Genomic DNA, 14,127 nt, shown 5'->3' on the forward strand with positions numbered 1-14,127 from the left:
GTTTCCTTTCTGTAGCAGTAGTTTAAAACTGGGCACAACCATCGAAGAGGAGCACATACCTTCAAGTTCGGGAACAGCAGGAGCGGGTTCGGTGATTGGCTGAGGGATTTAGTTTGCAGATTGGTTGTGGCTAATTGGCTACTGCTGGTAATTGGCAAGGTTTGCTGTCTGGGAGCGACCAGTCGGGGAAAGTGCCTTTTGAGAAAAGTGTGAGTCTTCAGCGAGGAGGCTGAGGAGGAGAGGAGACTACGGCAAAAGTTGGAGAGGATGGGACGCGGTGAAGACATGACGGGTAAGATGATTCAGTGTGAGGTTTACAGGATGTGGGAGGCCAGGGAACGGATAGAGCCTCTGGCTGCCTCAACTGTGGTAAGTGTGTCTAGGTTCAGCTACTGAATGAACGTATAGGGTGATTTCACCAAAGGTCAAATGAGCGTAGATCCCCCCTCACGTGACCGAAAATTTTAACTGCAGGACATATGTCAGATCGGTACATGTTAGTGAATGGGGAAACACGCACTTTCCCACCCGTTAAAAACATGGAAAACGGCCGATTTTTTAGCTGAAATTTATCGCGTTTGCTCGCTGAATTTCATCAAAAGTAAGGCATTATTAACTTACTTTTGATGAAATTCAGCGTGCAAACGTGTTAATTCCTGATATTTTGGATCTTAAAATCTCCATGGCAAATGTCCGCTGTTCACTTCCGCTGTTTTTCCACCTTCAGTTCCCTCTTGTAATTACCTTACTTTCTATCTTTTTTTTTGCCTGAAAAATTTAGGTCGCTGTGCTTCACAGTCACCCCGACTAGCACAGAAAATCTCAGCTCAAAAATCGGCCGTTTTCCATGTTTTTAACGGGTGGGAAAGTGCGTGTTTCCCCATTCACTTACATGTACCGATCTGACATATGTCTTCCAGTTAAAATTTTCGGTCACGTGAGGGGGGATCTACGCTCATTTGACCTTTGGTGAAATCACCCTATTGGGGATCTGGAGAAGCAGCTGGATGACCTCCGGGCCATCCGGGAAAAGGAGAGTTTTGTGGACAGGACCTACAGTGAGGTTGTCAGCCAAGGATACAGGAAGAGCGAAGGTGGGTGTCTGGGAGAAAGGGAAGTAACCGTGGAGTGCAGGAGACTCCAGTGGTTGTGCCAAATGAAAACGGGTACGGGTACATCCTTTTGGGAGCTGTCGGGGCAGATGACACTTCCAGTCCAAGCGGCGGACAGGTCGGTGGCTCCAATCCTAGCGATGAAACTCGACTGGCGAGACCGACGTCGGGCAGAGCTATAGTGGTGGGTGACACCATTGTCCGAGGTACAGACTGGAGATTCTGAGGCGGCTGGCGAGACTCGAGGATGGAACCCTGGTGCTAGGGTTCAAGATATCACAAACCGATTTCAGAACATCCTCGAGAGGGAGAAGGTGAACAGCTGGAAGTAGTTGTGCACGTGGGCACAAACGACGTCGGGAAGAAGAGGAAGGTGGTTCTGCAACGCAAGTTTAGAGAGTTTGGAAGAAGACTGAAATGCCGGACTTCTAGGGTGGTTATCTCTGGATTGCTTCCAGTACCTCGTACTAGTGAGGACAGGAACAGGGAGATAGGGGATCTGAATGTGTGGCTGGGGGACTGGTGCAGGGAGCAAGGATTTAGATTTATAGACCACTGGGATCTCTTCTGGGAGGGGTGACCTGTACAAAAGGGACAGGTTACACCTTAACTGGAGGGGGATCAACATTCTGGCAGGCAGGTTTGCTAGTGCTACGCATGTGGGTTTAAACTAAATAGTGGCGGGGGGAGGGGTTGACAAATTGGGAGTATAAAGATGGAATTAAAGGGGAAGTAAGTACAGGAAAAGTTACAAAAGACTCCCAATTTAATGGGAAGGAAAGTTTGAGAAGGGATAAGAGAGTAAGGTCAGGGCCAACAGTGACTGGCGTGAGAGGGGAAGTCTTCTTCTTGCGAATGAAACATCAATAAACCAGAGGAATAGTTAGATCTCAAGCCAGGTTGAGCAGCCAGGTTGTTGTCTCTGCGTCAATGTCTGCCAGGCCCTGACTGAGCTCCATTTGGTGGGTGGTAGAGCAGGCACCCAGAGATGACATGGTTGGCTTTCTGTTGTTCTGCTCTGCATTCACACATGGGACCCACTTAGTCTAGTGTTCTATAGGTTCAGGATCAGTTCCTGTGGATTGGAGGGTAGCTAATTTTATCCCATGTTTTAAGAAAGGCAAGAGAGAGAAAACAGGGAATTATAGACCAGTTAGCCTGAAATCGGTGGTGGGGAAGATCCTGGAGTGAATTGTAAAAGATGAAATAGCCGCACATTTGGATAGCAGTAACAGGATCGGACCGAGTCAGCATGGATTTACAAAGGGGAAATCATGCTTAACTAATCTTCTAGGATTTTTTGAGGATGTAACTAGGAAAATGGACAAGGGAGAGCCAGTGGATGTAGTGTACCTGGACTTTCAGAAAGCATTTGATATGGTCCCTCATAGGAGATTAGTGGGCAAAATTAGGGCACATGGTATTGGGGGTAGTGCTGACATGGATAGAGAAGTGGTTGGCAGACAGGAAACAAAGAGTAGGGATTAACAGGTCCCTTTCAGAATGACAGGCAATAACTAGTGGGGTACCGCACGGCTCGGTGCTGAGACCACAGCTATTTACAATTTACATCAATGATTTAGATGAAGGGATTAAAAGTAACATTAGCAAATTTGCAGATGACACAAAGCTGGGTGACAGTGTGAACAGTGGGGGAGGCATGGGAGTGGGGTGGGGGAGGGTGTTGGCTGGCGGTCCTCGGCCCATTGGGGAGCGGGGTTTGGGCTGGAGTTGGTGTTTCTCCACGCTGGCTGTGGGCTTGGGGCCACTGGTGTCGTCGGTCCGGGGCTGTCGGTTGGCCCGGTGGGAGTAGAGCTGGGGTTGGCTGAAGAATTCCATTGCCTTGAAATCAGCAGAATAGTGAAAGGACCTGGAATTCTGCAGCAATTCAACAACTTCATTGTTGGAAAGCAGTATTTTCCATACCTAGAAGAATCAAAGCTGGATTCGGAATAACGGAAGAAATGAAGGTTCACTGCTCGAAGGTAGAGAAAAATGCAGGAGAAACTCAGCGGGTGCAGCAGCATCTATGGAGCGAAGGAAATAGGTGACGTTTCGGGCCGAAACCCTTCTTCACTGCTCCACTGCTTTCCAGCAATGTCATGCATCGTGATCTTTGACCTGGGCATGCGCAGTCGGGACGCCGAACTCGCTTATTGACTCAGTTTCCGGTTACTCGCCCATGCGGGTCTCGCGCATGCGCGGCGTGCGGACCTGGTGCGCAGGCGCCGGTTGCCACGCATGCTCGGTCTTTCTGCCGGTTTGGAACGTGTGAGACGGCGGTGAGTGAGGGAGCGTCCCCTGGGGGTGGGGGTGGGGTAGTGAGGGAGTGAGGGAGCGTCCCCTGAGGGGGTGGGGGGGGTGGGGTAGTGAGGGAGCGTCCCCTGGGTGGGGTGGGGGTGGGGTCCCCTGGGTGAGTGAGGGAGCGTCCCCTGGGTGGGGGTGGGGTAGTGAGGGGAGCGTCCCCTGGGTGGGGGTGGGGGTAGTGAGGGAGCGTCCCCTGGGTGGGGTGGGGTAGTGAGGGAGCGTCCCCTGGGTGGGGGTGGGGGCAGTGAGGGAGCGTCCCCTGGGTGGGGGTGGGTAGTGGCATGGGGTAGTGAGGGAGCGTCCCCTGGGTGGGGGTGGGGGGGTGGGGCAGTGAGGGAGCGTCCCCTGGGTGGGGGTGAGTGAGGAGCGTCCCCTGGGTGGGGGGTGGGGGTGGGGCAGTGAGGGAGCGTCCCTGGGTGGGGTTGGGGCAGTGAGGGAGCGTCCCCTGGGTGGGGGTGGGTAGTGAGGGAGCGTCCCCTGGGTGGGGGTGGGGGTGGGGCAGTGAGGGAGCGTCCCCTGGGGGGGGGGGCAGTGTGGAGGTCCCAGTGAGGGAGCGTCCCCTGGGTGGGGGTGGGGCAGTGAGGGAGCGTCCCCTGGGTGGGGGTGGGGCAGTGGGGGTGGGGTGGGTAGTGAGGGGGTAGTGAGGGAGCGTCCCCCCCTGGTGGGGGTGGGGGTGGGGGGTAGTGAGGGAGCGTCCCCTGGGTGGGGGTGGGTAGTGAGGGAGGTAGTGAGGGAGCGTGACAGGGAGCCCCTGGGTGGGGGTGGGGGTGAGGGGCAGTGAGGGAGCGTCCCCTGGGTGGGGGTGAGGGAGGCTGGGGGTGGGGGTGAGGGAGCGTCCCCCTGGGTGGGGGTGGGCAGTGAGGGAGCGTCCCCTGGTGTGGGGGGTGGGGCAGTGAGGGAGCGTCCCCTGGGTGGGGGGTGGGGTAGTGAGGGAGCGTCCCCTGGGTGGGGGTGAGGGAGGGGGTGGGGGCAGTGAGGGAGCGTCCCCTGGGTGGGGGTGGGGGGTGAGGGAGCGTCCCCTGGGGGGGGGTGTAGTGGGGGAGCGGGGTGGGGGTGGGGGGGCAGTGAGGGAGCGTCCCCTGGGTGGGGGAATGTAGTGAGGGGGTCCCTGGGGGGGTGGGGCAGTGAGGGAGCGTCCCCTGGGTGAGGGGGGGTGGGGAGTGTAGTGAGGGAGGTCCCCTGGGTGGGGGTGGGGCAGTGAGGGAGCGTCCCCTGGGTGGGGGTGGGGGTGAGGGAGCGTATTGTAGTGAGGGAGCGTCCCCTGGGGGGGGGGGTGGGGGTGGGGGTAGTGCAGTGAGGGAGCGTCCCCTGGGGGGTGGGGGTGGGGCAGTGAGGGAGCGTCCCCTGGGTGGGGGGGGCAGTGAGGGAGCGTCCCCTGGGTGGGGGTGGAGGGAGCGTCCCCTGGGTGGGGGAGCAGTGAGGGAGCGTCCCCTGGGTGGGTGGGGGTGGGCAGTGAGGGAGCGTCCCCTGGGCGGGGGTGGGGGTGGGGCAGTGAGGGAGCGTCCCCTGGGTGGGGGTGGGGCAGTGAGGGAGCGTCCCCTGGGTGGGGGTGGGGCAGTGAGGGAGCGTCCCCTGGGTGGGGGTGGGGGTGAGGGAGGCAGTGAGGGAGTCCCGTCCCCTGGGTGGGGGTGGGGTAGTGAGTGAGGGAGCGTCCCCTGGGTGGGGGGGTGGGCAGTGGGGGAGCGGGTGGGGGTGGGGGTGAGGGAGCGTCCCCTGGGTGGGGGTGGGGAGTGGGGAGCGTCCCCTGGGTGGGGGTGGGGCAGTGAGGGAGCGTCCCCTGGGTGGGGCAGTGAGGGAGCGTCCCCTGGGTGGGGGTGGGGCAGTGAGGGAGCGTCCCCTGGGTGGGGGTGGGGCAGTGAGGGAGCGTCCCCTGGGTGGGGGTGGGGGCAGTGAGGGAGCGTCCCCTGGGTGGGGGTGGTGAGTGAGGGAGCGTCCCCTGGGGGGGGGTGGGGGGTGAGGGGCGTCCCCTGGGTGGGGGTGGGGTAGTGAGGGAGCAGTGCAGTGAGGGAGCGTCCCCTGGGTGGGGGGTGGGCAGTGAGGGGTGAGGGAGGGTCCCCTGGGTGGGGGTGGGGCAGTGAGGGAGCGTCCCCTGGGTGGGGGTGGGTAGTGAGGGAGCGTCCCCTGGGTGGGGGTGGGCAGGAGGGATGTGGGGCAGTGAGGGAGCGTCCCCTGGGTGGGGTGGGGCAGTGGGAGCGTCCCCTGGTGGGGGTGGGGCAGTGAGGGAGCGTCCCCTGGGTGGGGGGGGGTGGGGGCAGTGAGGGAGCGTCCCCTGGGTGGGGGGTGGGGTGGGGCAGTGAGGGAGCGTCCCCTGGGTGGGGGTGGGGCAGTGAGGGAGCGTCCCCTGGGTGGGGGTGGGGGTGGGTAGTGAGGGAGCGTCCCCGTGAGGGAGCGTCCCCTGGGTGGGGGTGGGGGTAGTGAGGGGGAGCGTCCCCTGGGTGGGGGGGGGGGGAGCGGGGGGGGGTGGGGGGTGGGGCGTGAGGGAGCGTCCCCCTGGGTGGGGTGGGGGTGGGGCAGTGGGGGAGCGTCCCCTGGGTGGGGGTGGGGGTGGGCCACTACACAGTAGGGATCTGGGGTGGGGGTGGGGAGGGAGGGGGGAAGGATGGGGGGGGGGGGGATAAGAAGGTGGTTGGGGGGAGTGAGGGAGCGTCCCCTGGGTGGGGGTGAAAAGGAGCGTCCCCTGGGTGGGGGAAGAGGGGCCTGGGTGGGGGTGGGGGATTGTGTGAGAGGTCCCCTGTCCCGGGGGGGGGAGGGGGAGGGGGTGGGGCAGTGAGGGATGGGTGGGGAGGGGGTGGGGCAGTGAGGGAGCGTCCCCTGGGTGGGGGTGGGGCAGTGGGGAGGTCCCGGGGGGGGAGGGGGGTGGGGGGGGGTGTAACCTGGGGAGGGGGGAAGGGATAAGAAGGGGTGGGGAGGTGGGTGAAAAGGAGGGTGAGGCAAGTGTGAGAGGCTGGAGGGTGATGGTGGGGGAGCAAAGGGAGGTTTGGAGGGGGGGGGGGTAAGAGGGTAAGAGGCTGTGATGTTGAGGCAGGCGGAGGGTGAGAGTTAGATCAGGTAGAGGGTGCTGTGGAGAGGATGAGAAGGATGTTCGGGGTTATCAGGATTCCAGGGGAGAAAGTTGCTGGGGGAAAGAAATGGTCAATCCGGGGTGCGGGGAGGAGAGAGGAGGATGTCTGGCGTGGGGGAGAGGGAGCCCAGAGTAGTGAGTGTTGGGTTTGCAGAAACGGGTGCCTGGAGGAGCGTGGGTTTGAAAGAGGAGGTTTTTCAGAGGGAGGTAGACACAAAATGCTGGAGTAACTCAGCGGGACAGGCAGCATCTCTGGAGAGACCCTTCTTCAGACTGATGTCTGTCAGGAGAGTGGGTGGCACAGAGATAGAATGTAGTCGGAGACGGTAAGACTGGTGGGAGAATGGGGAAGGGGAAGAGAGTTAGATCTCTAGGGGCTGGTGGAATCAAGGGATATGGGGAGAAGGCAGGCACGTGTTATCGATTGGGGGTGATCAGCCATGGTCACAATGAATGGCGGTGCTGAATCGAAGGGCTGAATGGCCTCCTGCACCTGTTTTCTGTGTTTCTATGGAGAGAGAAAGCAAGGGCTATTTGAAGTTAGAGAACGGAATGTTCATACTGCTAGGGTAAACTGCCCAAGCGAAATATGAGGTGCTGTTCCTCCAATATGCACTGGGCCTCACTCTGACAATGGAGGAGTCCCAGGACAGATTGGGAATGGGAGGGGGAGTTGAAGTGCTGGGCCACCGGGAGATCAGGTAGGTAAAGACGGACTGAGCGGAGGGTGTATCGCGGGGTGGTGGAGATTGAGGAATGAGGCATTCAAGCCTAAAATAAGATTTAGACAGATATATATATATATATATGCCATTTATTGTCACTATACATGTACAGTGAAACTGAAAGCTGCTCGTACTCAGTGCATACATACAATTTAGCACAAAAAACAAGAAACAGAAAAAGAAAATCAGAAGGGGGGAGGGATGGGGGGGGATAGGTGCACAATTCTGCGGCGCTACATACATATATACATATATACAGATGGCAGTCCGGGTGTTGGGCAGTGAAGTCAGTGCATGTGTGAATTTGAATTAAGAGTAGTTATAATTCTCGGAAAGCAACTATTTCTGAGTTGCTAGATCCGATATATGTTAAGGGATAGACAACACACTGGAGTAACTGAGTGGAGCTGGCAGCCTTTCTGGAGAAAATGGTGCAGTTTAGGGTCGAGACCTTTCTTCAGAATCCTTTTCTCCAGGGATGCTGCCTGGCCCGCTGAGTTACTCGTGCATTTTGTATATATGTTCGGTGTAAACCAACATTTGCAACTCCTTCCGAAACATATACAAAGAGATGTAAGGTGTGTTGCCATCCCTAGCTATTGAGTACCAGCATTACAAATTGACTTGTGGCCCGTGAGATGACTGGAGTGTACTTCTTGAATCAGAACCTGCCTGTAGAAGGTGTGTGTGAAAGATGGGATGATGGTTTGGATGAGGGAACTATCACATGTCTCTGTCTCATCATCACTATGGTGGGCCAATTGTCCTGTGTTGCTTGTAGCGGTGCTGTAACATACATACTTGTCTATGTGGTGACGTTGACCTGAGGCAAACGTCTTCACACGAACACAATGTGTCGTTATCAATCCAGTGGTCGTGGGATTGTCAATAGACTCGAACCTTGAGAAGAAAGGCAAAAGGAACGACCTTGGAGACAACAGCTTAGGCTTGAATTCCTGCTCCCATTTGATATAGTTTAGTCCATAACTCAGTCGTGTACAGCAGCAGATTGTGATCAGGTCTCTTGCTTGGGTCCACAAATATGTTTTAAGACCAGAACTGATGGGAATTTTCAGATTTTTTTAATACCAACCAAGAAGCTTAACATGCTGCTGTTCAATCGTTACACCTCATCCCATCGCATACATTCTCCATGTTCTCCACATACTTCCCCTTCTTCATACGTTCTAGGAGCACATTTAGGCCCATCAAGTCTACTCCACCATTCAACCGTGGCTGATCTATCTTTCCCTCTCAACCCCATTCTCCTGCCTTCTCCGCATAACCCTTGATACCCTGACTAATGAAGATTCTGCCATCTCGGCCTTCTACTGAAAACTATCTTGCATCCCCCCTCTTTCACACTTTTAATGAAAGAGTCGCAGACATGAAACATAGGCACCTTCTCTTTCCACAGATGCAGCCTGACATGTGTTTTTCCAGCATTTTCGTATTTTGTTACATAATGGTGATGTAGGAAGTCAATACCTAGGAAGACAACAATTCTGCCAATGGCTCGGATGCAATTTTTGTCGCTGTGTTACAGGACAGATGTGTGATTGCACTGGTGTGGGTGCTCAGGAAATTTAATATTCCCTGGGTGGAAATGAACACCAGAGGGCTGTAAACTGAGAGGGAGAAAGTGTAGGAGCAGGGAGGTTCTACTGCCGTAATGTGGATAAATGTGAGGTTATCCACTTTGGTGGCAAGAACAGGAAAGTAGACTATTGATTATCTGAATGGTGGCCGATTAGGAAAAGGGGAGATGCAACGAGACCTGGGTGTCATGGTACACCAGTCATTGAAAGTAGGTATGCAGGTGCAGCAGGCAGTGAAGATGGCAAATGGTATGTTAGCATTCATAGCAAAAGGATTTGAGTATAAGAGCAGGGAGGTTCTACTGCAGTTGTACAGGGACTTGGTGAGACCACACCTGGAGTATTGCGTATAGTTTTGGTCTCCTAATCTGAGAAAATACATTCTTGCCATAGAGGGAGTACAGAGAAGGTTCACCAGACTGATTCCTGGGATGTCAGGACTTTCATATGAAGAAATACTGGATAGACTCGGCTTGTACTCGCTGGAATTTAGAAGATTGTGGAGGGATCTTATAGAAACTTACAAAATTCTTAAGGGGTTGGACAGGCTAGATGCAGGAAGATTGTTCCCGACGTTGGGGAAGTCCAGAACGAGGGAGTCACAGTTTAAGGATAAGGGGGACGTCTTTTACGACCGAGATGAGAATTATTTTTCACACAGAGAGTGGTGAATCTGTGGAATTCTCTGCCACAGAAAGTAGTTGAGGCCAGTTCATTGGCTATATTTAAGAGGGAGTTGGATGTGGCCAAAGGGATCAGGGGGTATGGAGAGAAGGCAGGTACAGGATACTGAGTTGGATGATCAGCCATGATCATGCTGAATGGTGGTGCAGGCTCGAAGGGCCGAATGGCCTACTCCTGCACCTATTTTCTATGTTTCTATGTTTCCCTACACAGAATGGTGAGGGCCTGGAATGCATTGCCTAGAGAGGTGTTGGAGGCAGATTATGATAGTGGGATTTAGGTGGCTTCCATACAGGCACAAGGAACGGAGAGATATTGATTGTGTCCAGAACAGTTTACCACGGCATCATGTTGGGCACGGACATTGTGGGTTAAAGGGCCAATGTAGGTTACAGTGCTGTAACTCCATCGGGGAAAGTAGTGTTTAAGAAGGAACTGCAGATGCTGGAAAATCGAAGGTAGACAAAAGTGCTGGAGAAACTTAGCGGGTGCGGCAGCATCTATGGAGCGAAGGAAATAGGCAACGTTTCGGGACGAAACGTTGCCTATTTCCTTCGCTTCATAGATGCTGCCGCACCCGCTGAGTTTGTCCAGCACTTTTGTCTACATTCGGTGAAAGTGGTGGCTGCAGGGAAATGCAGCAGTGCTCTGATTGTTTTGGGGGCAGTCGAGAAACCTTGTCTATTAATAATGGGGTGGCACGGTGGCGCAGCGGTAGAGTTGCTGCCTTACAGCGCCAGAGATCCACGTAGGATACTGACCTCGGGCGCTGACTGCGGAGTTTGTACTTCTTCCCGTGACCACATGCGTTTTCTCCAGGAGTTTCCTCTGCGTTCCAAAACTGCAGGTTAATTGGCTTCTGTAAATTGTCCCATGTTTACAGGACAGAACTAGTGTTCGGGTGATTGCTGATGGGCCTGTTTCCACACTGTATCTCTCAATTAAACTAAAGCGAAACATGTATAATTATGAAAGCAGTTATCTGCTCAGATCCAGTGCAACTCGGTGTCAATTGACTTTAGGATGACAGCTGTTTAATATATATGCGTAGAGCCTGGGCTGAGTTTGCAGTGGTGGTGACGTGTATCCTGGCAATGTCATCACTGAGGCTGCTACTGTCTGCCCGAATCACACCAGCAATAGTCCCCTAATTTGAGGAAGGACATTCTTACTATTGAGGGAGTGCAGCGTTGGTTTACACGGTTAATTCCCGGGATGGCGTGACTGTCATATGCTGATAGAATGGAGCAGCTGGGCTTGTACACTCTGGAGTTTAGAAGGATGAGAGGAGATCTCATTGAAACATATAAGATTGTTAAGGGCTTGGACATGCTAGAGGCAGGAAACGTTCCCGATGTTGGGGGAGTCCAGAACCAGGGGCCACAGTTTATGAATAAGGGGTAAGCCATTTAGAACGGAGACGAGGAAACACTTTTTCTCACAGAGAGTGGTAAGTCTGTGGAATTCTCTGCCTCAGAGGGCAGTGGAGGCAGGTTCTCTGGATGCCTTCAAGAGAGAGCTAGATAGGGCTCTTAAAAATAGCGGAGTCGGGGGATATGGGGAGAAGGCAGGAACGGGGTACCGATTGGGGATGATCAGCCATGATCACATTGAATGGCGGTGCTGGCTCGAAGGGCCGAATGGCCTACTCCTGCACCTATTGTCTATTGTCATTACAATGGCAGCTTATAGTCATAGAGTGATGCTGTGTGGAAACAGGCCCTTCAGCCCAGCTTGTCCACACCCACCAACATGTCCCAGCTACGCTAGTCCCACCTCCCTGAGTTTGGCCCATATCCCTCCCAACCTGTCCGATCCATCTAACTGTTTCTCAAGTGTTGGGATAGTCCCAGCCTCAACTACCTCCCCTGGCAGCTTGTTCCACCCTTTGTGTGAAAACTTTACTCCTCAGATTCCAATAAACTCTTTCCCCTTCACCTTAAACCTATGTCCTCTGGTCCTCGATTCACCTGCTCTGCGCAAGAGACTGAGCGTTTACATGATCTATTCCTCTCATGGTTTTATACACCTCTATAAGACCGCCCCTCATCCTCCTGCGCTCCAAGGAATATAGTCACAGCCACCTCAACTTCTCCCTATAGGATCAGACCCTCTAGTCCTGGCGACATCCTTGTGAATCTTTGCCGTACCCTATCCAGCCTGACATCAATCACCTCAACAAATATTTTGGGAGGTGGCTGACATCAGACTTTACAATCAGCAGTGAATCATTGCTCTGTCTGAAGCTTGCCGCAGATTGTTGGTGGTACCAAGAGCTAGTGTCCGATCAGTCACAGCTGCTGATTTCTAATGCTGATCATTCTAGTGCGTGTGAGACTGTGTCAACAACAGGGGGAGGGGCAAATTAAGTATTTGCGGTGTTGGCACTATTGCAACATCTCACTTAATCCATACACAGGAGGCTCTCACAGAAAGTGAGGGCATCAACGTGCTGGAATCTTGAAAGGTGCAGGGAGGAATTCAGTGTGTCGGGCAGTATCTGTGGAGGGAATGGACTGAAGAAGGGTCCCGATCTGCTAGGTTACCTATCCCATTCCCTTCACAGACACGTGGGAACGCGGGGGTTATAGGGATATAGAGGAGATTAGTTCAACTTGGCATCATGTTCGATGCAGGACATTGTGGGAAAGAGCTCAATCAATCAATCAAAGACTTTATTGTCATTCAAAAATACACCAGCAAATGCAAGTCTGAACGAAGTTTTGTTGCATCTGGTTCACCATACAACAAAAGGATAAAACGGATAAAAAGATAAAATAGATAATAGTGGCGGCACATTATGTGGAACTCAAGGGTCTGATGGCTCGGGGGAAGAAGCTGTTGCAAAACCTGGCCGTTCTGCTCCTTATACTGCGATACCTTTTGCCCGAAGGCAGCAGAGTGAACAGTCCATGATGGAAATGTGTGAGGTCTTTTATAATGCTGTTGGCCTTGGACAAGCAACGTTTGCTCGCAATGTCCCGGATTGAAGGAAGAGAAGTCCCGATGATTTTTTTCAGCCGTCCTCACCACTCTCTGCACGGACTTCCAGTCGGAGGCTTTGGAGTCCCCAAACCAGACAGAGATGCAGCTGTTCTTGTTTTGTACTGTTGGATGTTCACTCACAGATTAAAACAACTTTTACTAATGTGGCCGAAGCATAATGCCAGTTACTTTCAACCTACACTGATAGGTAGACTATTGGATCATGTCACTGCACGCGTTCAATATTGCCTCTTCCGCAACTTCTGCAGATAACAATTGATCTTGGCACCATGCTCAGCATAGACATTATGGGCCGAAGGGCCTGCTCCTGTGCAGGACAATTCCATGTTACTTGCTGCCTGACTTGCCGAGGACCTCCAGCACGTTTGTGTTTTGTAAGGACGTCCTTCTCTTGTACCCAGCTGTGTATGTGAAGGGACACAACATGGAGGCAGAGCGGGGGTGCCTGTTGTCCTGTGGGTTAATGGCCACTATTGGGAGGGGGGTTGGGTGATGCATGTGCCCATCAACCCACGATACACGACTGACTTGCTCCATTGCCCGCAGGGCTGCTGCGATTGTTATCTGCAAAGCAAGCGGTTAGCAAGGTTTTGAATCGTGACGTTAATCGCTTAATCTTTCTTTTCTCTTCCTTCCTTTGCTGGCAGCTGTGGGATGAGAAGGTGAGTACCTGTCAACCCTTGGTCTCTGTTCTCTTTCACCTTCCTAGCTCATTTTCTAACGTGTCTGTGTAAAGATGCCACAGGATTGGCCTTTGCGGGGAGCGGACAGCTCCGATCAGTGTTGTGGTCGACCACCAGTGTGGTTCCCTGGTGCCTGCGTGTGTGTGATGCCTGTGTTGCTGTACTTCATTGAGCAAGGTGTGGTGCTAACTGTACTGCCACTCCCACAGGCACAGCCACCATTTCTTTTACCTGTCCATTGACATGAGGTACCACTCTACTGCAATTGGTGGCATGGAGGTTGTTTCTTTTAGCTACCTGTCTTTATTAAGTCAATAGAATTGGGCTGTAAAGCAATTTCTATCGGTCCTAACAGCACCGTCACATCTAGCTTTCTCTACCCTTGCTCCCATCCCAACCCTTGCTCCACACCCGTTCTTCCCCACCCCCACCCATTGCCCTAATGATCAGGCATTCCCCCATCTCACACCCTCCCTTGGACCCACTCCTCTCCAGCTTTTACCCCGTCCCCTCCCTCTCTCATCCCAACAGCCTCGCCACAACCCATTGCCCTAATTTGCTTTAGTTCAAAGAGACAGCATGGACACAGGCCCCGCCGACCATCGATCGCTCGGCCACGCTAGTTCTATGTTATCCCGCTATCTCATCCACCCCCTACACACTAGGGGCCAATTTACGGAGGACCCATTAACCTACAAACCCGCACGTCTTCAGGATGTGGAGGAAACCTGAGTATCTGGAGAAAACCTACACATACACAGGGAGAAGGTGCAAACTCCACACAGACAGCAACTGAGGTCAGGATCGAACCCGGGTGGGTCTCTGACACTGTGAGGGAGCGGCTCGACCAGCTGCCCCACCCCTATTGATGAGGCATTCCCCAATGCTAGAACCACCTCTCTCCCTCGACCAACAGTTGCCCCGTCCCCTCCCTCGTTCCAAACATCTGAA

The 14,127-nt window shown here is 54.0% G+C and overlaps 1 protein-coding gene across 3 annotated transcripts in view; it reads left to right on the forward strand.

Moving 5' to 3' along the window:
- arhgap39 (Rho GTPase activating protein 39) overlaps positions 1 to 14,127 on the forward strand; it is a 621,406-nt gene that overhangs the window by 574,049 nt on the left and 33,230 nt on the right. For all 3 annotated transcript variants that reach the window (XM_055648998.1, XM_055648981.1, XM_055648989.1), the window contains exon 6: positions 3,363 to 3,394. In XM_055648998.1, the coding sequence (XP_055504973.1) occupies positions 3,363 to 3,394 (32 nt within the window). The remainder of the gene's footprint in view (positions 1 to 3,362; positions 3,395 to 14,127) is intronic.

The sequence above is a fragment of the Leucoraja erinacea genome, chromosome 2 (genome assembly GCF_028641065.1).
Source record: "Leucoraja erinacea ecotype New England chromosome 2, Leri_hhj_1, whole genome shotgun sequence".
NCBI lineage: Eukaryota > Metazoa > Chordata > Chondrichthyes > Rajiformes > Rajidae > Leucoraja > Leucoraja erinaceus.